Source organism: Phyllobates terribilis, unplaced genomic scaffold (assembly GCF_046119375.1).
Source record: "Phyllobates terribilis strain yellow unplaced genomic scaffold, ASM4611937v1 Scaffold_1__5_contigs__length_1240528914, whole genome shotgun sequence".
Taxonomy (NCBI): Eukaryota; Metazoa; Chordata; class Amphibia; order Anura; family Dendrobatidae; genus Phyllobates; species Phyllobates terribilis.
Window position 1 is genome coordinate 1,045,060,195 of NW_027362761.1, and position 25,573 is coordinate 1,045,085,767.

Below are 25,573 nucleotides of genomic sequence, written 5' to 3' on the forward strand. Positions count from 1 at the left end.
GCGTTCTTAAATATTTAGAAAAGAATACATCTCAAAATCAAGGCACAGAAGTATCCCGTGTATTCCTATTAATAAGTTTTAGTGTCATAGTCCTCATATCACCTCATTTAGGGATGTAGGGTACGAATTAGAAGTTTGCCCAAAAAAATGGTGAAGAAAAAAAGCACCAGAATTAACTACATGCATCGGGATAAGACATACAAAATGTAATGTGGGAAGATCTCACATTATATGGGTTGTGCTACAACTCAAAGAAAAAATAACACAATGAAGTGAGAGACCACAAATGGCAGCTTTGCGAAAAGAACATTTACACCAGCATGACCGAATAGCAATGTGGTCAAAACCAACACAAAAAGATTGCACCTCATCTAATATCCACTTGTAGGTTCACCTCTTCCCAAACAACATAAAACAAAAACATGGCTCTATGTAATGAGCCGTGCTGTGGAAAATGTGGAGCCGCACGTGACATCCCAGCTTTGTAGCTATTAAACAGTAACTGGATTGTGTGGTTTTATCGCATATATGCTGACTAGTGTTGAGCGAACGTGCTCGGATAACATGTTCGGTCTTATCCGAGTATCTTCAGATTGCTCGGCTAATATGTTTGCCTTCCTGCGGCTGCATATTTTTCGGCGGTAGACAGATGCAACACATGCAGGGATTGGCTAACAAACAAGCAATACCTGCATCTGTCTACCGCCGGAAAACATTCAACCGCCGGGAGGCAAACATATTGTCAGAGCATGCCAAAGATACTAGAATAAGACTGAACATGCTCCGATAGCACGTTATCCAAGCACGTTCGCTTATCACTAGTGATGAGCGAGCAGACTCATTACTCGAGATTTATGAGCATGCTCGGGTGTTTTCCGAGTATCTTCAGCGTGCACGGCCGTTATGTTTGAGTCACCCTGTGCGCATGATTTGCGACTGTTTGACAATTTTAATACATTTGAGGAATGCCTGTTTCTTTGACAGCTTTAATACATGTGAGGAATTCCTAACAGTCGCAAATCATGCACACGGAGTGACTCAAACATAATACCCGAGTACGCTGAAGATACTCGGCGAGCACCCGAGCATGCTCGCCGAAAGGGTTAACAGAACATACTCGCTCATCACTATTTATCACTAATGCGGATCAATGGCCTAAGCAGACAGTGTGGTAACTAGGCAATATAATGATGAGTATACCATATTAGCCCAAATTATACAGTAAAAATAAATTACATTTTTGAACTATGGCAGCAATTAGACATGGTCTCTAAAATAGGAAGGATTTTATCTTTTATTTGAAATTCTTTATCTTGTAATTCAGTGATACTATCTTCCACAGAGAATACAACTATAGTATGCATATTTACAGATTTCTTAAATGGCATACTTTTTGATGAACTCAAGTAGTTCAGTAGGTGATGACCTGACTCTGTGGCTTGAAATATTTGCCTCGAATTATTACCATACAAATTAACCATCTCTAACCTATGGATGTGACCTTTGCAGTTAAATATATTATTGGATTTACTATAGTGGTTTTCACTTTTTGCTTTGGAATCGACTGAAAATAAATAATATAACAGGACACTGTTGGGAAAAGACACAAGACAGCATGCAGCAGCTTGATCTTAGCAACTTAATACCTCTGAATTGATACCAGGCGAATACTCTTCGTGACATACAATAGGTTGCGCTATGCTTTCTACTGGTTGCTGTAGGTTTTCACATTCACCATCTTCTTCGATGTAGAGTCTTGGCTCTGTTTTTGGTTCACACCTAGAAAACCCTGGCTCTTGACATGCCAGCTGACTTCCTTGGATTATGGACATTAATTCTTGACAGATCTCCTCTTCTTGTTCATCACCATACGTAGTGTTCATTGGCGAGGATGGTGATGGTGCACACTCTGAAAGAGCCAGTTCATTTCCAAGAGTCTCAGGTATAGTGATATGATCTGTACAAACTTCTGTCGCTTGTTTCACACTTATTTGTCCATTTGAATTTGTCTGGTCCAAGTATTTTCTTTGTTGTTCCATCAGACTACTATCAGAATTAGTTGCAGGCATAGAAGGGACCTCAAGCTGCTGAATTACAGGAGAGGAAAGTGTTGTGTCAGGAAATGGAGAAGGTATGGTATTATGATGACAACTTGAAAGGGTCTCTGGTGATGCAATAGGAACAAAATGACCATCCTTAATTCGAGAACTTATATCTCCTGAGAACAATTGTTCAGGCTGTAAAATGGTTAATGGCAAGGAGGTAGGAAGAAAGTGGTCAGGGAAAGGTGATGGAGTAGTGATAGGTGTGTTGGAAGGTGAAAAGCCGACAGTCAGTGACAACCATTCACTGGTCACAACTTCTAAGTTCCCCTTACTAGAGTCTTTACAAGAGGATGAGTCTGCTCTGAGAGTAGCGGGTGGAGTATGGAGTCTCTGAGATGAAGACAACTTTAGAAATAAAAGATAGGTTAAGAATCAAAGAAAAGAAAACTAAACAAATACTGTAATAAAAAAACAGAGGTAAAGTAATTCAAAGGATGTGACAAAGTATATAATTGTGCAGTAGCACATGCTAAACACTATTAGCACATGAAACCAAAAGAGTGAGAGAAAGCAATTTGTAAAATGTAATGGCATCTGCTGATAGACCAGGTTCTAAATGTCAAACGTGGAGAGAAGTCTGAGTCATCCTAGTCAAAGCAGCAGTGTGACTTTCACGAGCAAGCTACGGGATTCTTCTGTACAAATACTAAACTGCAGACTATGTCTCACTAATGAAGAAGGTACCAAATACGTATCGTAATTTCAGTACTTGATCAACTCTAGTCACTAATCAACCACGAACAATGCACTGAGAATTCCAACAGAAGTATGTGTATACATAAAACAAGAAATCACAGTTTTCTATAATGTATATTTCTAGTTCCCCAAGTCCAACAGTGCATTCACAGAACAGCGCGTGCGCTCATTTACCAATCCATTATAGAGTGCAGATTTGTGGTTTGTGTAGGACGTCGATGCAGCAGCTGTTGCTCTGGTCTCTGCGGAACTCGTGTTTAGATTCAGAGGCAATGGTGTAACGTCACTATGGCCAGAACGTCACCACAGGCAGAAACGATTAGTTACTGCTCCATTATGTCATTGTGAACAATAAATAGCTATATCTGAATCTTGACACAGAAGCATCAAGAGCATTGGAAATTGGGTATTTTTTTCATTTAATTTGCTTTAAGGTATTCACGCTATGGGATAAAGGAATGTTAAAATATTTTGTCTATATGGTTATGGATTTAGTGAGATCAAATATGGTTTGTATTATTATAGTTTTTATACGGCTTTTACACTTTTCTTAAGTTCTCCTGGAAGACTTGAGCCTTCAATTTCTTGTACAATACACTGCAAGACTTTAGTATTGCGTGTACTGTCATTCTGTAGTTCTTGTAGGAGTATTAAAATGACAGAAATGGAAACTTCAGCAGGCCACTCAACCCACCCATCAAACGGCCTAGATGCTGCCGCTATTATCGGACTGCAGCAATTACAGTCAGCTGTATATCACAGCTTCTAACACCGCAGTGTATAGAACGGCCTCAGCTCCTGAGCCCGCTCAGTACATCTTGTGTGCACACACCCCGTACACATACTGTGGATGTTGTAAAGGGATTCAAAGGGTTTCCTGCTGAGCGTAAAACACAAAAGGATCAATCTTACTAATATACTTTAATTAAGAAAGTTGTTTACATTTCAAGATCTCATCAGTCCAGAACAGCTCAACTCTTGCACTGTTGCAAGTGCTGACATCGGAACATCCTCCACAGAAGAGGAGCTGCCGGCACTCAGGACTCACAAGTATATTAGTAAGTTTCATCTTTTAGGACTTTAAAGGGAACCTGTAATGTAAAAAAAATCTATTAACCAGCAGATACAAGGTTAATCTTACAGGTTAATAGCGTTCTGAAGCAGTGTGGCTGTCGCCCTGAAAGCCCGGCTACTGGGGGAAATTAACTTTATTCCTTCTGGCAGCCTCCGTCCTGCAGTCAGAGAGGTGCGGCCAGCGCAGCTTCAGTCACCACTCAGTGCATAGTGAATGGTAGCTGTAACTGTGCCCCAGTCACTGACTGACAGCCGTCTCAACAGTTCCTCTGTGCAGAGCGTGTTGCCAGGAGCGTGGTTACAGCTGCTCCTCACTATGTATTGAGTAGTGAGTGAAGCTGCGCCGGCCACGCCTGTGACTGAAAGCCCGAGGCTGCTGGGAGGAATAAAGTTAATTTCCTCCCAGTAGCTGGGCTCTCACTGCAGGCACCGTGCAGCTTCAGAACACTATTAGCCTGCAGATTAACCCCATATCTGCAGGTTAATAGTATGTTTTGACATGATAGGTTCCCTTTAAATAAATTAAAACAACTTTTTTGAGCAGGACAAATCAAGAATATCTTAAAAATATCCTTGGGGATGCTCTATCATTTCACTAGTTCACCATGTGTACAGGACTCATAGCATGCTATCATACATACATCTCTATATACTACGTTATACTAAATAGATTTGTGATTTATTCCCAAATGTGATGCTCCTGGCATAGAGAGAGGCCTTCTGCTTGCACTACTGACAAACAAGCAAAGCTGTGAACTGGTAACAGATCATCGAGTATAGTATTTATTTTTAGAAGTTTGACATCCTAATGTCAGTCACCAGTATTAGAACTTACAGCAGCAATGGTGGGGGCAGAACACCAGGCACTCAATGTATTATAGACTGTTTACTGACAGGATCCTGATACATGTATTATTTGTGTGTGTATATACTGTGTATATATATATTATATATACATACATACACACACATATACACACACATGCATACATATATATGCACACACATATATACATGTACAGTCACTATACTTATATATATATATGTAATATGGGTGTATGCACACATACATAAATGTATGTATAAACATGCATACATACAGGCATACAGTCTTGGCCAAAAATGTTCCAGAAAATGAAGTATTTCTCCCAGAAAATTATTGCAATTACGCATGTTTTATTATACACATGTTTATTACAAAATTTTTGGCACCTTTCCAAAATTGTGGATAAACAAATTTGTTTCAAGCTTGTGATGCTCGTTCAAACTCACCTGTGGCAAGTAACAGGTGTGGGCGATATGAAAATCACACCTGAAACCAGATATAAAGGGAAAAAGTTGACTCAGTCTTTGCATTGTGTGCCTCTATGTGGCACACTGAGCATGAAGAACAGAAAGAGGTGAAGAGAACTGTCTGAATACTTGAGACCCAAAATTGTTGAACAATATCAACAATCTCAAAGTTACAAGTCCATCTCCAGAGATCTTTATGTTCCTTTGTCCACGTCACGCAACATAATCTAGAAGTTTACAATCCATGACACTATAGCTAATATCCCTGGATGTGGACGGCAGAGAAAAATTGATGAAAGGTTGCAACACAGAATAGTCCAGATGGTGGATAAGCAGCCCCAATCAGGTTTCAAAGAAATTCAAGCTGTCTTGTAGGCTCAGGGTGCATCAGTGTCAGTGTGAACTATCTGGCAATATTTGAATGAAATGAAACACTATGGCAGGAGACCCAGGAAGACCCCACTGCTGACAGGCATAAAAAAGCTAGACTGCAGTTTGCCAAAATGTACGTAAGTAAGCCAAAATCCTTCTGGGAAAGCGTCCTGTAGACAGATGAGACCAAGATATATATTTTTGCTAAAGCACATCATTCTACTGTTCACCAAAAATGGAATGAGGCCTACAAAGAAAAGAACACAGTACCTACAGTCAAATATGGTGGAGGTTCAAAGATGTTTGGGTGTTTTTTTGCTGCCTCTGTGCACTGGGTACTTTGACTGTGTGCAAGACATCATGAACTCTGAAGATTACCAAAAGATTTTGGGTCACAAAATAGTGCCCATTGTCAGAAAGTTGGGTTTGTGTCCTAGGTCTTGGATCTTCCAGCAGGACAATAACCCCAAATATACTTCAAGAAGCACCCAGAAATGGATGGAAACAAAGCACTGGAGTTCTTAAGTATCCTACAATGAGTCTGAATCTAAATCCCATTGAACATCTGTGGAGAGATCTTAAAATTTCTGTTGGGAGAAGGCGCACATGGGATAGACCTGGAGCAGTTTGCAAAAGAAGAGTGGTCTAAAACTCCAATTGAGAGGTGTAAGAAGTTTATTGATGGTTATAGAAAGTGATTGATTGCAGTTATTAAGGATGTGCAACCAAATTTTAAGTTCCAGGTACCAACAATTTTGTCCGGCCCATTTCTGGGGTTTTGTGTGAAATTATGTTCAACTTACCAGAACATGTGTAATTGCAATAATTTCCTGGGACAAATACTTCACTTTGTGGAACAATATTAAGGGTTCCAACACTTTCGGCCATGACTATGTATATGTACTGCTCAAAAAATAAAGGGAACACTTAAACAACAGAATATAACTCCAAGTAAATCAAACTTCTGTGAAATCAAAGTGTCCACTTAGGAAGCAACACTGATTGACAATCAATTTCACATGCTGTTGTGCAAATGGAATAGACAATAGATGGAAATTATTGGCAATTATCAAGACACCCTCAATAAAGGAGTGGTTCTGCAGGTGGGGACCACAGACCACATCTCAGTACCAATGCTTTCAGGCTGATGTTTTGGTCACTTTTGAATGTTGGTTGTGCTTTCACACTCGTCGTAGCATGAGACGGGCTCTACAACGCACAGAAGTTGCTCAGGTAGTGCAGCTCATCCAGGATGGCACATCAATGCGAGCTGTGGCAAGAAGGTTTGCTGTGTCTGTCAGCGTAGTGTCCAGAGGTTGGAGGCGCTACCAGGAGAGAGGCCAGTACACCAGGAGACTTGGAGGGGGCCGTAAGAGGGCAACAACCCAGCAGCAGGACCGCTACCTCCACCTTTGTGCAAGGAAGAACAGGAGGAGCACTGCCAGAGCCCTGCAAAATGACCTAGAGCTGGCCACAAATGTGCATGTGTCTGCACAAACGGTTAGAAACCGACTCCATGACGGTGGTATGAGGGCCCGACGTCCACAGATGGGGGTTGTGCTCACAGCCCAACACCGTGCAGGACGCTTGGCATTTGCCTCAGAACACCAGAATTGGCAAACTCGGCGCCCTGTGCTCTTCACAGATGAAAGCAGGTTCACACTGAGAACATGTGACAAACATGACAGAGTCTGGAGACGCCATGGAGAGCGATCTGCTGCCTGCAACATCCTTCAGCATGACCGGTTTGGCAGTGGGTCAGTAATGGTGTGGGGTGGCATTTCTTTGGAGGGCCGCACAGCCCTCCATGTGCTCGCCAGAGGTAGCCTGACTGCCATTAGGTACAGAGATGAGATCCTCAGACCCCTTGTGAGACCATATGCTGGTGCGGTTGGCCTTGGGTTCTTCCTAATGCAGGACAATGCCAGACCTCATGTGGCTGGAGTGTGTCAGCAGTTCCTGCAAGACGAAGGCATTGAAGCTATGGACTGGCCTGCCCGTTCTCCAGACCTGAATCCGATTGAGCTCATCTGGGACATCATGTCTCGCTCCATCCACCGTCACGTTGCACCACAGACTGTCCAGGAGTTGGCGGATGCTTTAATCCAGGTCTGGGAGGAGATCCCACAGGAGACCATCCGCAACGTCATCAGGAGCATGCCCAGGCGCTGTAGGGAGGTCATACAGGCACGTGGAGGCCACACAGAATACTGAGCATCATTTTGACTTGTTTTAAGGCCATTACATCAAAGTTGGATCAGCCTGTAGTGTGTTTTTCCACTTTAATTTTGGGGGTGACTCCAAATCCAGACCTCCATTGGTTAATAAATTTGATTTCCATTGATGATTTTTGTGTGATTTTGTTGTCAGCACATTCAACTTTGTACAGAACAAAGTATTCAATGAGAATATTTCATTCATTCAGATCTAGGATGGGTTATTTGAGTGTTCCCTTTATTTTTTTGAGCAGTGTGTATATATACGAGTATGTGTGTGTGTGTGTGTGTGTGTGTGTATAGATGTATACGCACATACATAAAAGTGTACACACAAATATTAAATATATGTATAAATAATTTAAGGACGACTTGAAAAGCAGAAGCCTATAAATATTTCCTACATCTCGTTTCCAGTGATCACAGTGAACATATTTGGAAATTACTATTTTTGTTGTAGGCATATAAAAGTTTGGCAACTTAGTACAAAGAAAGCTAGACCCTCCTATGATGGCCACTCACACCAGATATCTGTTCAGTCAAAGACCATCTCTCCTGAGGTCCTCATGAATATGTTTTTTTTTTTATGGAAAAGAAGCTATTGTCAGAAAGCTGGTCATCTCTTTGAGAAACAAAAATTGGCCATGTTGCACTTCAAAATTCCTGATCCTTCTTTTCCTTCACCTCATTTCATCGAACCTATATGGCGCGCTTTACTTTTGACCATTATGAATGTGAGGGGAAACTTGCTCCAAAGCTCCACCTGGCGGCTGTCAAGTGTGAGCCTGCATATGTTATACTGGAAAATAAAGCTTGTGATATTGATATTTTATGCCTTGGATAAAGTTTAGATAATACTAATTTTCTCTACTTCATAACCACATTTGAACCCTACATCACAAACCAAATTTTTTTTTTTGAGCATTGTTTTTTTTTCTCCCCTTTTCTTAAGAACCATAACCTTTTGATTTCTCAGGTGACAATTTCTTGTCACGGCAGCGGGTCTTGTCTTTTGCGGGACAAGTTGTAATTTTGAATGGCACCATTCATTTTACCATGTAATGTACTGAAAAATTAGAACAAAAAAGCAGTAAAATAAGCACAGCTCTGCCACAGATTTTCAGGATTTGTTTTTACACCCCACAATGTGCATTAACAGTGACCTGGAAACATGATTCCCCAGGTCATCATGATTATACTGATAAAAATTTTCAGCATATACAGTACAGACCAAAAGTTTGGACACACCTTCTCATTTAAAGATTTTTCTGTATTTTCATGACTATGAAAATTGTACATTCACACTGAAGGCATCAAAACTATGAACTAACACATGTGGAATTATATACTTAACAAAAAAGTGTGAAACAACTGAAAATATGTCTTATATTCTAGGTTCTTCAAAGTAGCCACCTTTTGCTTTGATGACTGCTTTGCACACTCTTGGCATTCTCTTGATGAACTTCAAGAGGTACTCACCGGAAATGGTTTTCACTTCACAGGTGTGCCCTGTCAGGTTTAATAAGTGGGATTTCTTGCCTTATAAATGGGGTTCGGACCATCAGTTGTGTTGTGTAGAAGTCTGGTGGATACACAGCTGATAGTCCTACTGAATAGACTGTTAGAATTTGTATTATGGCAAGAAAAAAGCAGCCAAGTAAAGAAAAACGAGTGGCCATCATTACTTTAAGAAATGAAGGTCAGACAGTCTGAAAAATTGGGAAAACTTTGAAAGTGTCCCCAAGTGCAGTTGCAAAAACCATCAAGCGCTACAAAGAAACTGGCTCACATGAGGACTGCCCCACGAAAGGAAGACCAAGAGTCACCTCTGCTTCTGAGGATAAGTTTATCCGAGTCACCAGCCTCAGAAATCGCAGGTTAACAGCAGCTCAGATTAGAGACCAGGTCAATGCCACACAGATTTCTAGCAGCAGACACATCTCTACAACAACTGTTAAGAGGAGACTTTGTGCAGCAGGCCTTCATGGTAAAATAGCAGCTAGGAAACCACTGCTAAGGACAGGCAACAAGCAGAAGAGACTTGTTTGGGCTAAAGAACACAAGGAATGGACATTAGACCAGTGGAAATCTGTGCTTTGGTCTGATGAGTCCAAATTTGAGATCTTTGGTTCCACCCACCGTGTCTTTGTGCGACGCAGAAAAGGTGAACGGATGGACTCTACATGCCTGGTTCCCACCATGAAGCATGGAGGAGGAGGTGTGATGGTGTGGGGGTGCTTTACTGGTGACACTGTTGGGGATTTATTCAAAATTGAAAGCCTACTGAACCAGCATGGCTACCACAGCATCTTGCAGCGGCATGCTATTCCATCCGGTTTGCGTTTAGTTGGACCATCATTTATTTCTCAACAGGACAATGACCCCAAACACACCTCCAGACAGTGTAAGGGCTATTTGACCAAGTGGGAGGGTGATGGGGTGCTATGCCAGATGACCTGGCCTCCACAGTCACCAGACCTGAACCCAATCAAGATGGTTTGGGGTGAGCTGGACTGCAGAGTGAAGGCAAAAGGGCCAACAAGTGCTAAGCATCTCTGGAAACTCCTTCAAGATTGTTGGAAGACCATTTCCGGTGACTACTTCTTGAAGCTCATCAAGAGAATCCCAAGAGTGTGCAAAGCAGTCATCAAAGCAAAAGGTGGCTACTTTAAAGAACCTAGAATATGACATATTTTCAGTTGTTTCACACTTTTTTGTTAAGTATATAATTCCACATGTGTTAATTCATAGTTTTGATGCCTTCAGTGTGAATGTACAATTTTCATAGTCATTAAAATACAGAAAAATCTTTAAATGAGAAGGTGTGTCCAAACTTTTGGTCTGTACTGTATATGTATGTTTTCTTTTATTTTTGGCATTTAACATACAGTTTAAATAATTTTAGATTTTGATAGCTTGGACTTTTATCAAATATGCCATTTTTTAAAATTTCTTTAATTTTGAATTTGGAAAAGGGAGGCGATTTAAACTTTTTTTTTCTTCAATATTATTATATTCTGAAGTATTGCAGTATATAGTTAAGTTGACATCTTCCTATGAAGCCCAGCTAAAGGCTTGGCTTCATGGGAGCACCTACTTGGCAGTGATGGGTGCCCAGCTGTCATTTGGCTGACATGGTAACCCATGATTGTTTTGCGAGGGCAGAGATTTAATGGGTGCCAATGTATGAGCGTACTGGAGATGGCGCCATTTAAATGCTACTGTCGGTGATTGAAAGAAGAGTTTAAATAGTTAATCATCAGCGATCGCAGTATTACACAGGCATTTGCACAGTATGGTGATGACTAATCTCCTGAGCCTGCTCCATACATGAGCACCCTGACTGTGGCATACAGTAACCTCAGGGTGCGTAAAAGGGGTTAATTACTTGCAGGTATCAAATCTCTGATCCCATTTAGGATGTCCTCACAAGTGACTAGTTTTCAAATCAAAAGACTTATTAGTAGAAAACATAGGTATAAAAGAAAAAAAATAGACAAGTTTCTTGTCTGCAGATATTATCATAAGTTACTAAAAGGATAGACTAAGGCCTCCTTGCACAATAGATGTGTATGGGCCAAACCCGCTAATTATGACAGGGCGCCGAACCATCTAATGTGAATGGGGGTCTCCTAACTCTATATGAAGGGTAAGATAAGGATCAGGAAATTGGATTTCAACTGCTTTATACATTATATCTCAGTACGATAAGTCAAGTACAATATACAGGTAGGTCCATATATATTTGGACAGAGACAACATTTTTCTAATTTTGGTTCTAGACATTACCACAATGAATTTTAAACAAAACAATTCAGATGCAGTTGAAGTTCAGACTTTCAGCTTTCATTTGAGGGTATCCACATTAAAATTGGATGAAGGGTTTAGGAGTTTCAGCTCCTTAACATGTGCCACCCTGTTTTTAAAGGGACCAAAACTAATTGGACAATTGACTCCAAGGCTATTTCATGGACAGGTGTGGGCAATCCCTTCGTTAGGTCATTCTCAATTAAGCAGATAAAAGGCCTGGAGTTGATTTGAGGTGTGGTGCTTGCATTTGGAAGGTTTTGCTGTGAAGTAAACATGCGGTCAAAGGTGCTCTCCATGCAGGTGAAACAAGCCATCCTTAAGCTGCAAAAACAGAAAAAACCCATCCGAGAAATTGCTACAATATTAGGAGTGGCAAAATCTACAGTTTGGTACATCCTGAGAAAGAAAGAAAGCACTGGTGAACTCATCAATGCAAAAAGACCTTGGTGCCCACGGAAGACAACAGTGGTGGATGATCGCAGAATAATCTCCATGGTGAAAAGAAACCCCTTCACAACAGCCAACCAAGTGAACAACACGCTCCAGGAGGTAGGCGTATCAATTATCCAAATCTACCATAAAGAGAAGACTGCATGAAAGTAAATACAGAGGGTTCACTGCACGGTGCAAGCCACTCATAAGCATCAAGAAGAAAAAGGCTAGACTGGACTTTGCTAAAAAAACATCTAAAAAAGCCAGCACAGTTCTGGAAGAACATTTTTGGACAGATGAAACCAAGATCAACCTCTACCAGAATGATGGAAAGAGAAAAGTATGGCGAAGGCGTGGTACAGCTCATGATCCAAAGCATACCATGACGCGCCCCCTGGGACATATTCCTTTTTGAGGGGAATACCCGGCACCGGATCAGATGGGGGGTTGTAGTCTCCGAGCGGCTGTGACCCGGCCCCGTGCCCAGGGCGTCAAGCTCAGTGTTATGTGGCAGCTTTACAGATGTTACTAAAGTTCTTTTGTGTCGACTACGCCACCCGTTGTGATGCGGTCACTGTGGCCGCCGCTGCAGCAGGGTCCGCTGAGGCTGATGGTGGATGCGCAGCTTGGTGGGATAACCCCCAACGGGAGGGGTATAGCCTCAGAGGGGACAGGCGCAGAGGATGGGGGTTGTGGTGGTGCGGTGCAGCCGGCAATGAAGACAGACTCGGGTTGTGCAGTTAAGGGTGTTTACTTACTGCAGATGTTGTACTGGTCACTCCAGCTGCTAGTGACCACCCGAGCCGTGCTGCGTCCACCAGGTCCTGGATCCAGCCAACCCCCAAACAAGTCCGGAGCGTGGCCCTGAGCTCTCTTTCTGTCCCGTTCTCTGGCCGTCCCCACCAGTAATCCACCTAGGTCCAGCTCCCTCGGGCCTTCTGTTGGGACACCCTTGGCCCTGGGTTCCCTGACCCTTCATGTGGTGTGCCTTCGGGGTGGATGTGATGGGTGACCGTGGCAGACGCTGCCCACGGTCTCCGGTCTCTGGCTGGGGAATGTTTTTACCCCCACCAGCTTGGGTTCCGGTACCCTGATGCCGACTCTTCACCCGCTGCTTTTAGTTGGGATCTCAGAGTCCTTCTCTTCTGTGCTCTGGGTCTCTCTCTTTTCTCCTCTCTCACTCTGGGTCTTGGTCTTTCTTCTCTCCTCTGCTCCTGACTTGTTCCCTGCAGCTGACTCACTTCCTGCATCTGATCCTCTGCATCTGACCCTGATCTTAGTTGGTGCCCACCTTATATACACCCTCTATGTGTGAGCTCAGGTGACCAGCACCCAATGAGCTCCTATCTTTACCCAGGCTGCTCCCCCTATCTGCCCCTACACTACATGGGATGTACCACCCCCCTCCCACTCCAGCCAGGAACAGGCTCGGTTGTACCTGCACATTTCTAAGTGGGAGTACCGTCGGCCTGCTCCTCTGGAATGGGATGTATGTAGTGCATGCAGTCTATCTGAGCTCAGTTCCACACTCCATCCTTACCCGGGAGTGGAATATCACACCTCTGGGTTGAGGTGCAATACCCCTGTAGCAGCCGAATCCTCAGGGTGCTACATTCCCCCCTGGTAAATCACAGCACGTCCTCGGGCTGTAAGACATAAAACACCAAAACATACAAATTTTTCATATAAACATATAAAACATATAAAACATTATATATATAACATATCTTATCAGATAAAACTTTCTCGTAGACTTCTCTTGTCTCTGGTTCCTCCTCCGGACACTGTGCAACGTGTGTCCGGGAAAAGTGCGACAGTCTCTTAGAAAATCTGGTTTTCTATAAAACCGGTAGGGGGCGCTTTAGGACGCGCAACTATATACAGGGAAGTTGGAAGTTGGCCGCTCTCAGTCCTCGGCCAGTTAGAGGAAAGGGAATGGCTGCTCACAGTCCTCAGCCTGTAGGATGAAGGGGTTAACGGGTAAACAGTTCACTGGTCCCAACGGGGACTATTTTAGCAGCAGCAACAGTTCCAGTTTCAGTTTCAGTTCCTTTATACCCCGATTGGGTAACTATTTACATCACTTCTCGGCCGCACTCAACGGCGTCTTCCTCCTGCTCTTTCTTGATATGGTGTTGCTTCAGACCCGTCCGGGTCCTCTGGCTCCTCCTCTCCGTACCGCAACTCCTCCTCCGTCAAGCGGTGTACGTGGAGGGCGTAAGGTCCTTTGGCACACTTGTGCCGGGTGAAAGTGACTTCGTCTCCGACGTAGAGGTCACGGCCTTTGTGACCTTCCGGCAGGTGGGACTCGACGTCTCTGCGAGTCACAAAAACGTCACCGCGGTTGTTACGGTCCCGAATAAAGCCCCACCCATGCTGCGGGTTGAACTTTATCACTGTCCCGATGGTGCGGGGACAATGCGCTGCACGGGGGTTCCTCCTATTCCGGCTCTTCTGCTCCGCGCTCTGGATTTGGGCCTGTTGTTCTCTGGCCCGCCTCTCCTCCCGTTCTCTCGTAAACTCTGCTAGCTGCTGACGACAACACTCAGTCCGCTCAGCGGCGACTGCCCGAGTTTCCTGAGTGAACCCCATTAGATCTTCTCCGGTGGGGTCCCACTCAAACTGTGCGTCTTCCAAAGGAGGCGAGACCCGAGTCACGGGCTTCGGAGCCGGGATCAGGGGCTCACACAAGGGCCCTCGTCTCTGTTGCCGCCCCAGCTCATGGTATCCTTCGGGCCAGATGAAGGGCTGCCCGTCCGGCCATGTGAGCTGGCTGAAGAGGTCCTCCCCCAGGTGTGGCACCCTTGGTATTGCGGGCGCGGTGGTGATGGCGCCCGGGTTGCCCAGGCCTTGCGGCCAGGCCTGGGGCACCTGGAAGGTGAAGGGCACCGTTAGGACGGCGGCGCCCTGGGCTACCTGGCCTTGCGGCCAGGCCGGAGGCTCCGCGGAGGTAGGGGGCGCTGTTGGTGATGCGGCGCCCGGGGGTACTAGGCCTTGCGACCAGGCTGGTGGTGTTTCCTGCTTTGTCACGCTCCGGGTCGAGGCGCGTGACGTCACAGGGGTCGCTGCGGCGGCTTCCGGTCGGGGCCTAGTCCATAGCGGTGACATGGCGGCTACGGGCACAGCAGGGGGACTTTCGGGCTCTGCGACGGGGAGCTGGGGCAGGTAAGCGGTGTCACGGCTTGGGGTATAGGCGTCCCCTTTACCTGCCTCCATGCGTTCGGCTCCCTTCTCGGCGCCGTCTCCGGCCTTGGGTCCTCCCGCGCCATCCTCAGAGGCGGTCTGCTTCCTCTTCCAGGGTAGCGTGCTCCGTTGACTGGTCTCAGCTTGCTGGGTCATCTCCCGGCTCCACTCCGCCAGTATCTCGCGCTGTACCCGGGCCATCCTCCTTGCGAGGCCCTCCAGGGCAGTTTGTGCACACTCCCGGTCTCGGGGGAGCTGCGCTAGGATCTCCGCTAGACCTAGCGGGGTTGTGGACTCTAGCAGGCTCCTGACCATCGGGTCGGTGCTGCTCTGCTCGGCTTCCGGCAGGCTCCTGGCCAGCGGGCCGGTGCTGCTCTGCCCTCCTTCCTCGGTCTCTAGCAGACTCCTGGCCAGCGGGCCGGTGCTGTTCTGCTTTCTCTCCATCTCCGGGTGAGCTCCTCCGCTACTCCTTGTTAGACCTCTTGCCTCCGGGTGCGCTCGCTCCAGACTGCTCCAAGCGACACCCATCTTTGTTCTTCTCTTTCGTCTCCTCCCACTTCGAGGGCGGTCCCGGGGCAACTCGGTGACTGTCAGCTCCAGGGGGAGTTCTTTCACGCTGACAGACACCTCCAGCATCACAGTCTCTGTTGGTGGGGGCGGTTTCCACTTTTGGCGCCATTTTCTGTCCCGGCCCACGATGGGAGGTGGCCTCTTGCCCTCCTTTGGCACGCCCATAATGGCGTCCGCTGCTCTTCCAAGGCGGGAAATCTGCGGTTTTGGCGGGAAGCGTCGCCCAGTGGCGGGAAACTCTGCAGATGGCGGGAACAAGTTGGAAATGGCGGACAATCGGCGGGAAACGACTGGTGATGGAGTCCGATGGCGTGGACCCTCCGGAACCGGCAGGAGTCTTCTTTCTGAGGTAAACTTGCACTTTTCTTCAGGCACGCAGTACCCGGGTGTTGCGGGCACGTAATCCTGCCGACTACGCCAAAGTTGACGCGCCCCCTGGGACATATTCCTTTTTGAGGGGAATACCCGGCACCGGATCAGATGGGGGGTTGTAGTCTCCGAGCGGCTGTGACCCAGCCCCGTGCCCAGGGCGTCAAGCTCAGTGTTATGTGGCAGCTTTACAGATGTTACTAAAGTTCTTTTGTGTCGACTACGCCACCCGTTGTGATGCGGTCACTGTGGCCGCCGCTGCAGCAGGGTCCGCTGAGGCTGATGGTGGATGCGCAGCTTGGTGGGATAACCCCCAACGGGAGGGGTATAGCCTCAGAGGGGACAGGCGCAGAGGATGGGGGTTGTGGTGGTGCGGTGCAGCCGGCAATGAAGACAGACTCGGGTTGCGCAGTTAAGGGTGTTTACTTACTGCAGATGTTGTACTGGTCACTCCAGCTGCTAGTGACCACCCGAGCCGTGCTGCGTCCACCAGGTCCTGGATCCAGCCAACCCCCAAACAAGTCCGGAGCGTGGCCCTGAGCTCTCTTTCTGTCCCGTTCTCTGGCCGTCCCCACCAGTAATCCACCTAGGTCCAGCTCCCTCGGGCCTTCTGTTGGGACACCCTTGGCCCTGGGTTCCCTGACCCTTCATGTGGTGTGCCTTCGGGGTGGATGTGATGGGTGACCGTGGCAGACGCTGCCCACGGTCTCCGGTCTCTGGCTGGGGAATGTTTTTACCCCCACCAGCTTGGGTTCCGGTACCCTGATGCCGACTCTTCACCCGGTGCTTTTAGTTGGGATCTCAGAGTCCTTCTCTTCTGTGCTCTGGGTCTCTCTCTTTTCTCCTCTCTCACTCTGGGTCTTGGTCTTTCTTCTCTCCTCTGCTCCTGACTTGTTCCCTGCAGCTGACTCACTTCCTGCATCTGATCCTCTGCATCTGACCCTGATCTTAGTTGGTGCCCACCTTATATACACCCTCTATGTGTGAGCTCAGGTGACCAGCACCCAATGAGCTCCTATCTTTACCCAGGCTGCTCCCCCTATCTGCCCCTACACTACATGGGATGTACCACCCCCCTCCCACTCCAGCCAGGAACAGGCTCGGTTGTACCTGCACATTTCTAAGTGGGAGTACCGTCGGCCTGCTCCTCTGGAATGGGATGTATGTAGTGCATGCAGTCTATCTGAGCTCAGTTCCACACTCCATCCTTACCCGGGAGTGGAATATCACACCTCTGGGTTGAGGTGCAATACCCCTGTAGCAGCCGAATCCTCAGGGTGCTACATACCACATCATCTGTAAAACACGGCGGAGGCAGTGTGATGGCTTGGGCATGCATGGCTGCCAGTGGCACTGGGTCACTAGTGTTTATTGATGATGTGACACAAGACAGAAGCAGCCGAATGAATTCTGATGTATTCAGAGCCATACTGTGTGCTCAGATCCAGCCAAACTGATTGGTCGTCGTTTCATACTACAGATGGACAATGACCCAAAACATAAATCCAAAGCAACCCAGGAGTTTATTAAAGCAAAGAAGTGGAATATTCTTGAATGGCCAAGTCAGTCACCTGATCTCAACCCAATTGAGCATGCATTTCACTTGTTAAAGACTTAACTTCAGACAGAAAGGCCCACAAACAAACAGCAACTGAAAACCACCGCAGTGAAGGCCTGGCAGAGCATCAAAAAGGAGGAAACACAGCGTCTGATGATGTCCATGAGTTCAAGACTTCAGGCAGTCATTGCCAACAAAGGGTTTTCAACCAAGTACTAGAAATGAACATTTCATTTACAATTATTTAATCTGTCCAATTACTTTTGGTCCCTGTAAAAACAGGGTGGCACATGTTAAGGAGCGGAAACTCCTAAACCCTTCATCCAATTTTAATGTGAATACCGTCAAACAAAAGCTGAAAGTCTGAACTTCAACTGCATCTGAATTGTTTTGTTTAAAATTCATTGTGGTAATGTCTAGAACCAAAATTAGAAAAATGTTGTCTCTGTCCAAATATATATGGACCTAACTGTATCTGGCAGCGGCTTACTCTCCTCTTTTTACAGAAAACCAATTATGCATGTGTATGAGGATGGTGAGGGCATAGGAGATAGCCGTTTGCTGACAGCCATCTAATGTATATGTGGAGTCCTAACCAAAAACTATTTTTGTCCTTTTTGCTTAAATTGGCTCTAAATGTTTTGTTTTTCTTTTATTCCTTAAAGGGAATCGGTCAGTAGGATAAACCCTTCTAAGACATCTATATGGGCATGTAGGTTATAGGAAGCTGAATACAATGATACCTTGATATCTGTATGAATAGGTCTTGTTCTAGAGAAATAAATATTATATGTAAATGAGCTGTTCCAGACTATGGTTCGGACACTGATCTCCCTGAGGATCTGCTTCCAGAGATTATTATAAATTAAAGGTGGCGTTACCAGTGTGATGTGTAATGGCCGCTCTCCTGATTACACTGAAGAGTTGAGTGTGATTATAACGAGCATTTCTTCAGCTTCCATCTTACAAGCAGGTAGTGTGGGGGGAGTGGCACAATAGCAGAGCTGACAGCAATTTGAGAAGAGAGCTACAGCTGCAGATGTGTTTGTAATGACACCAAAGTTCTGCTCTGCTGTACTATGTCAGTTGTAATCACACACAGCTCTGCAGTGAGATCTTGAGAGCAGACTGTCAGTAATTACATGTCACACACTGGTCATGCCCCATGTTAATTAAAGTAAGCTCTAGAGGCAGCTCCTCAGAGAGATCAGTGTCCGGCCCATTGATCTTAACAGCTCATTTACATATTAAGAAAATGTGTAGTTCTCTGGAATAAGACATCGAATGACAAATCATATAGACGGCTTAGGAGAGTTGTTCCTACTGACAGATTCCCTTTAAGTAAAAATAAATGAAACACCATTTGACAGTCAATATTTCACACCCTGGTGCTGCTTTTCTGATATACTATCTGCACATTCTCTCTAACAGGCAGAGGATATAATGAATCACATAACGTCACTTTTTTAGGCACCACTAAATAATAAACTCTCCATATGTATATACTTTCTCCAGATGGTAATGTAATCAGATACTGCAGAAACACAAGGTCCTTTACATATGTTCTCATATTAAACCTCACATAAATGTACACAACACTGAACTGTTCTCACTGATGTCACCATCTGTATATGGTTCACACATAATGGTTCGGATGCCATAAGGTTATCACATAATGAAATAAATGAGCTCAGCGATATGGATGGCAGTATTTCTGGAAGGAAAGACTTACTGTACTGCTTGAATTATGTATCCTCTCAGTGGAGTAATTCTGGTGACGTAACCTTTCTGGAGATACACCTGGGCTCTTGGATGGGCTCTTTCTTACTATTTCCACATAGGACACTGGGAAGATGCCTTGTCTGCTGGTTCCAGGAATTTTACCTTCATACCAGTTTTGATCAACCTTCTTTAGAAGTGTCACCTTGTCACCCTGGAAGACAAGGTAGTTAGTATTGATGAGAGGCCTTATTTCATCAGTTTTAGGAGCAACCCTAAAGCGGAGTAAAAGTTGATTACAATCGATTATGTGCAGACACGGAACGGGTGAGACGTGTCCTGGTCAAGTCACTTTGTCTCTGCTTTAGAGACAGACAACTAAAAGTCTTGCCTATAGCTCATCAGTTACAGTTTGATAGTGTCAAATTCTGCTTCCATGGTCCTTCTGAACGGGGCTTGTGGCCTGCACTTCTACATTACCAGTCTTTCATTTAGTCTTGACAAACTCTTTGTGCAGAAAACAAACTTGGCACCCATAAACTACAATTTTGGGGGTACTTCATGCCCACTGTTTTATCCTTTAGAGGCCTCCTACAAACATCCTGATTAAAAATGCTACAGGTATGACAATGAAGCTTTAAAGGCCTTTCCCATCTTTTTGCATTTACATGCTAGATACTAGCAAGCAAGCTGGGTTTACTTTTCTGCTTTGGCCATCAACCATCCTGCATGCCACTTGTTTAATCATGACTTTTATTACTTCATTACTCGGTTATTACTTTTATATTCTTGGCGGACAAGAGTTTGTGACACTGACCACTTGTGAAGCAAAAACACGAAGAAACAATAAATGGTTTTAAAGGCATTTTCCCACAAGACATATTTATCACAGATCCATAAGACATATGATATGATGGGCTATTTTTCAATTAAAATGTCAGATTTTCCAGAAAATGTTTCAAAATAAGAACCCAACAAGCCAAACTGTGCAGAACAGATTAAAGCCTTCAGCATCGCTGGCCTTATCCATCAGGGACTCACCTTTCTCAGTGTTAGCTCCACATTGGTGTCAGCAGTGAAATTATATTTAGCTATTGCTTCTCCGATCTCTCGAACTTGTGCAGGAGGTGGGGGTCGTACTGGCTGTGATTTCTCAGTAGGGCTTATTTTCTGTATTAAGAAATAAAAAAGATCGTGAGATACCATATGCCTGAAAAGTTCTAAAAACATTGTAGGAATTCACGCTCCCAGGTAGTCATTAAGCAGCGTTCACATAGGCACTGGCAGGAGTGTAACGATCATGGTCGCAGAGTTCGCGACCGTGCCCATTCGGGTGGTGAGGAGTCTGCTGATGCCAGTACAAATTTCAACTGGACGTTTGTCCTTGGATGCACATTCAGCTGAAGTGTATTGCGGCACAGAGAACTGTCAAGTATGTGCGCTGCAATACACACTGCCGGCCAATCAGATATATTTAGAGGTACCGGCAAGTTGTACCATGGGTATCTGAATGACAACTTACCTGTACCTCTATAGAAAATGTGGCCTCCTGATGAACCTCTTATGTGGAAACGTGTCGAGGCAGAGGCAGCGATTTGACTTTTATATCATTCCATGATCATCATAACGATAAGTAACATTATTATTTATTCCAGACTTTCCCTTCTCTAGATTGTTGGGCTTTGTCTAGCATACACTGTGTGCAGAATTATTAGGCAAATGAGTATTTTGATCACATGATACTTTTTATACATGTTGTCCTACTCCAAGCTGCATAGGCTTGAGAGCCAACTACAACTTAAGTAAATCTGGTGATGTGCATCTCTGTAATGAGGAGGGGTGTTGACTAATGACATCAACACCCTATATAAGGTGTGCTTAATTATTAAGCAACTTCCTTTCCTTTGGCAAAATGGGTCAGAAGAGAGATTTGACGGGCTCTGAAAAGTCCAAAATTGTGAGATGTCTTGCAGAGGGATGCAGCAATCTTGAAATTTCCAAACTTTTGAAGCGTGATCACCGAACAGTCAAGCGTTTCATGGCAAATAGCCAACAGGGTCGCAAGAAGCGTGTTGGCCAAAAAAGGCACAAAATAACTGCCCATGAATTGAGGAAAATAAAGTGTGAAGCTGCCAAGATGCCATTCGCCACCAGTTTTGCCATATTTCAGAGCTACAATGTTACTGGATTATCAAAAAGCACAAGGTGTGCGATACTCAGGGACATGGCCAAGGTAAGGAAGGCCGACCACCTTTGAACAAGAAACATAAAATAAAACGTCAAAAGTGGGCCAAGAAATATCTTAAGACTGATTTTTCAAAGGTTTTATGGGCTGATGAAACGAGAGTGACTCTTGATGGGCCAGATGGATGGGCCAGAGGCTGGATCAGTAAAGGGCAGAGAGCTCCACTCCGACTCAGACGGCAGCAAGGTGGAGGTGGGGGTACTGGTATGGGCTGGTATCATCAAAGATGAACTTGTGGGACCTTTTCGGGCTGAGGATGGAGTGAAGCTCAACTCCCAGACCTACTGACAGTTTCTGGAAGACAACTTCTTCAAGCAGTGGTACAGGAAGAAGTCGGTATCGTTCAAGAAAAACATGATTTTCATGCAGGACAATGCTCCATCACATGCATCCAACTACTCCACAGCATAGCTGGCCAGTAAAGGTCTAAAAGAAGAAAAAATAATGACATGGCCCCCTTGTTCACCTGATCTGAACCCCATAGAGAACCCGGGTCCATCATAAAATGTGAGATCTACAGGGAGGGAAAACAGTACACCTCTCGGAACAGTGTCTGGGAGGCTGTGGTGGCTGCTGCACGCAATGTTGATCGAAAACAGATCAAGCAACTGACAGAATCTATGGATGGAAGGCTGTTGAGTGTCATCATAAAGAAAGGTGGCTATATTGATCACTAATTTTTTGTTTTTGCATGTCAGAAATGTTTATTTCTAAATTTTGTGCACCGATATTGGTTTACCTGGTGAAAATAACCAAGTGAGATGGGATTATATTTGGTTTTTATTAAGTTGCCTAATAATTCTGCACAGTAATAGTTACCTGCACAAACAGATATCATCCTAAGATAGCCAAATCTAAAAAAAAACCTACTCCAACTTCCAAAAATATTAAGCTTGGATATTTATGAGTCTTTTGGGTTGATTGAGAACATGGTTGTTGATCAATAATAAAAATAATCCTCTAAAATACAACTTGCCTAATAATTCTGCACACAGTGTAGGTGCCCTTAGCACTGCTTGAATAGAGACAAAGAGGGCAAGCGAGGGACAGCCGCCGTGGAGCGGGGGCGCCAAAACTTCGCTATTTAGGGTGCCAACTTCAATGGACGTCTTCAAACAGAGGCTGGACAGACATCTGTCTGAGATGATCTAGTGAATCCTGCTTTGAGCAGGGGGTTGGACCAGATGACCCAGGAGGTCCCTTCCAACTCTACCATTCTATGATTCTATGATTCTAACCCCCGCTGCCAGGCAGTGATAGTAGCTGTATCTTTCAGGGTAATGTAGGCCCGAGGTGGTCATATCCTGGGTGGTATTTCTTTCTCATAAGCAGTCATCAATATCAATGTGGATGTATCTGTGATATCGTGTATATGAGCCGGTTTAGGCCCTTTTCAAGTGATAAATAATCTTCTGGCGATTCATCTGTGATATATTCTTCATAAGATATCTTCAGGATGGGCTTATGGATTGAATGAATTGGTCTTTTTCCAGTAGACCATTTATCTGTAACTGGACATTTGCATTGGTTTACTGTTTGTTTTGTACACTTGGAATTTAAATATATTTAAATAATCAGATTTTAAGGTTTTTTGATGTACGCACTGCTATTTCCCTTTCAGTTATCTCCCCTATGTAAAAATTTGCAATGTAGTGCCCAGTGCCAGAAAGCAGGCTTTGCGTCCTAGGTCATGGGTCTTCCAGCAGGACAATGAACCCAAACATCACGAAGCACCCAGACATGGATGGAAACAAAGCACTGGAGAGTTCTGAAGTGGCCAGGAATGGCACCTGTGGAGAGATCTTAAGATTGCTGTTGGGAAAAAGCACCTTCACATATGAGAGACCTGGAGCAGTTTGCAAAAGAATAAAATTCAAGTTGAGAGGTGTAAGAAGCTTGTTGATGGTTATAGGAAGTGATTGATTAGTTATTTATTCCAAAAGGTGTGCAACCAAATAATAAGTTGAGGGTACCAACAATTTTGCCCAGCCCATTTTGGGGTTTTGCATGCAATTATGTCCAATTTCCCTTTTTGTTCTGTTTTTTTTTGTGTTGTTCCAATACACACAAAGAAAATAAACATGTGTATAACAAAACGTGCAATTGCAATAATTTTCTGGGAGAAATTCTTTATTTTCTGAAACCATTTCAAGGGTGCCAACCCTTTTGGCCATGCAGTATGTTCTAATAAAACAAACGAAAAAAAGTGGGGGCCCCATACTATGCACATTCAGAATTAGGAGAGATATTTTGCCACCTAAACTGAAAATATCATCTTTCCTTCATGTTGACCAGGATTTAGCCTGGTTGTCATTTGGAGATAACTGGACAAGCTACGACAGCTGGGCAATGTGCTTGAGTTACACTCTGCATTACTCCGGGATAAGTTACTAAATACATCAAGCGTAGTAGGTGTAAGGGATATAGGTTGGAATGGAAACTCTGTTTCGCAAATTAATACTAAATCTTTTTTTTTTTTGGAAAACCACTTGTAGCCATAAATAGTGATAACTATGGAGGCATCCACTATTCCCATGGAACTTTCTGTCACTTGTCTTTCCTTATTTCTGTGCCCAGTTGACAGAGTAGTTGTGGTTGAAATGCCTTTTGTGCCAATAAAAGTTGCTTAATATAGTTGGGATACTTCCAAAAGTAAAACTACTTAGCGGACGAGAGGTCGTTCTCACCAAGTAGAGCTCAGCAGTGATTGTACCCTATATTCACTAACAAGCAGATATCTTGAAAATTCTGAATACTAGAAACATAAAGCATATTATAAAATGTCAGAACGGGCAGAACCTTTTATTATTCAGGGATTATGTTTTAGTGACGTAAAACAAGAAAAATTACTGTAACTTGGGGGGAACAACACAATGTACTTAGTGAGTCCCACTAACCTCAACGTAAGAAATTGGCAATATTCCCACTCGTCCATGATGTTCGCCCTCGTACCAGTTCTTGTCTATTTTCCTGAGGATGTACACAGTATCTCCTTTTTTAAAGGACAGCTCTCTGTAAATTAAATCATATTCATAAAAAGAATAAAATACACGTGAGGACAGTAAGACTTGCTCCACTGGAGTAGTGGATGAGTTATCATAAGCTAAGCACTTACTTTGGTGTCTGCGCCTTGAAGTCATACACAGCTCTGGCGGGCTAGACATGAAAAAGACAAGACAGACAACGATTATGGAAGGTATAGAAAGTGTATACAAAAATAAAAATGGACAAAAGTCTGAAAGATCGAAATCTTTATCAGAGTAAGCACAAGTCCATGTGCTAAGAGGAGCACTCTGGGAAGGTTCTAAGAACCGAATAGCCACACCCACAATGTTCTGAGCACCACATTTGCATATGAACATAAACAATGTCATCTCCAAAACTATAAAGCGAGTTTTTAAAGTAAACGTACGGCTTGTAAAATTACCAAAAGATTCTCCTGAATAAAACTAGATCTGTCAATGATCTGCAGATAAATATCTCATGTCTATGGCCGCCTCAATTTCTCTTTGTAAATTGCCCAAATGAACGCTTGTATGAATTTTCATTCCTGATAATTACCCAGCGTAAACCTGCGATCAATTAAAAAAAACGTTCATGTATCGCAAAAAAAATTATCGGCAGCACACCGTCTTATGTGAAAAGAGGACGTGCTGCTGACAGTAATGTAAAGGGTTTCATACGAATGGTGGCACAAAAACGATTGTATGAAACCTTCCCGATAATTGCAACAGGTAAGTTATCATACAAGTGCCGATCAACTTTCCATATTGTCGATTGGAACTTGTTGCAGCCAATTTGTCTGCATATGTAAAAAATTCCTAGGTGAGGTCTATTATGTTCTATAAGTCAATATTTTTATATCTTCTATATAATGCTGGACGCATCCTTCTGTCCGAAGCCGGGATGGGCGACGCCTGCGCAGTGTGGC

The 25,573-nt window shown here is 44.3% G+C and overlaps 1 protein-coding gene across 32 annotated transcripts in view; it reads right to left on the minus strand.

The window, feature by feature from the left end:
- SORBS2 (sorbin and SH3 domain containing 2) overlaps positions 1-25,573 on the minus strand; it is a 417,459-nt gene that overhangs the window by 22,486 nt on the left and 369,400 nt on the right. For 30 of the 32 annotated variants that reach the window (XM_073645333.1, XM_073645328.1, XM_073645327.1 and 27 more), the window contains 5 exons: positions 24,758-24,798; positions 24,540-24,654; positions 20,439-20,567; positions 19,411-19,611; positions 1,647-2,087 (listed from right to left, as the gene is read on the minus strand). In XM_073645333.1, the coding sequence (XP_073501434.1) occupies positions 1,647-2,087; positions 19,411-19,611; positions 20,439-20,567; positions 24,540-24,654; positions 24,758-24,798 (927 nt within the window). The remainder of the gene's footprint in view (positions 1-1,646; positions 2,088-19,410; positions 19,612-20,438; positions 20,568-24,539; positions 24,655-24,757; positions 24,799-25,573) is intronic. The other 2 variants (XM_073645322.1, XM_073645338.1) reach the window with 2 other exon arrangements.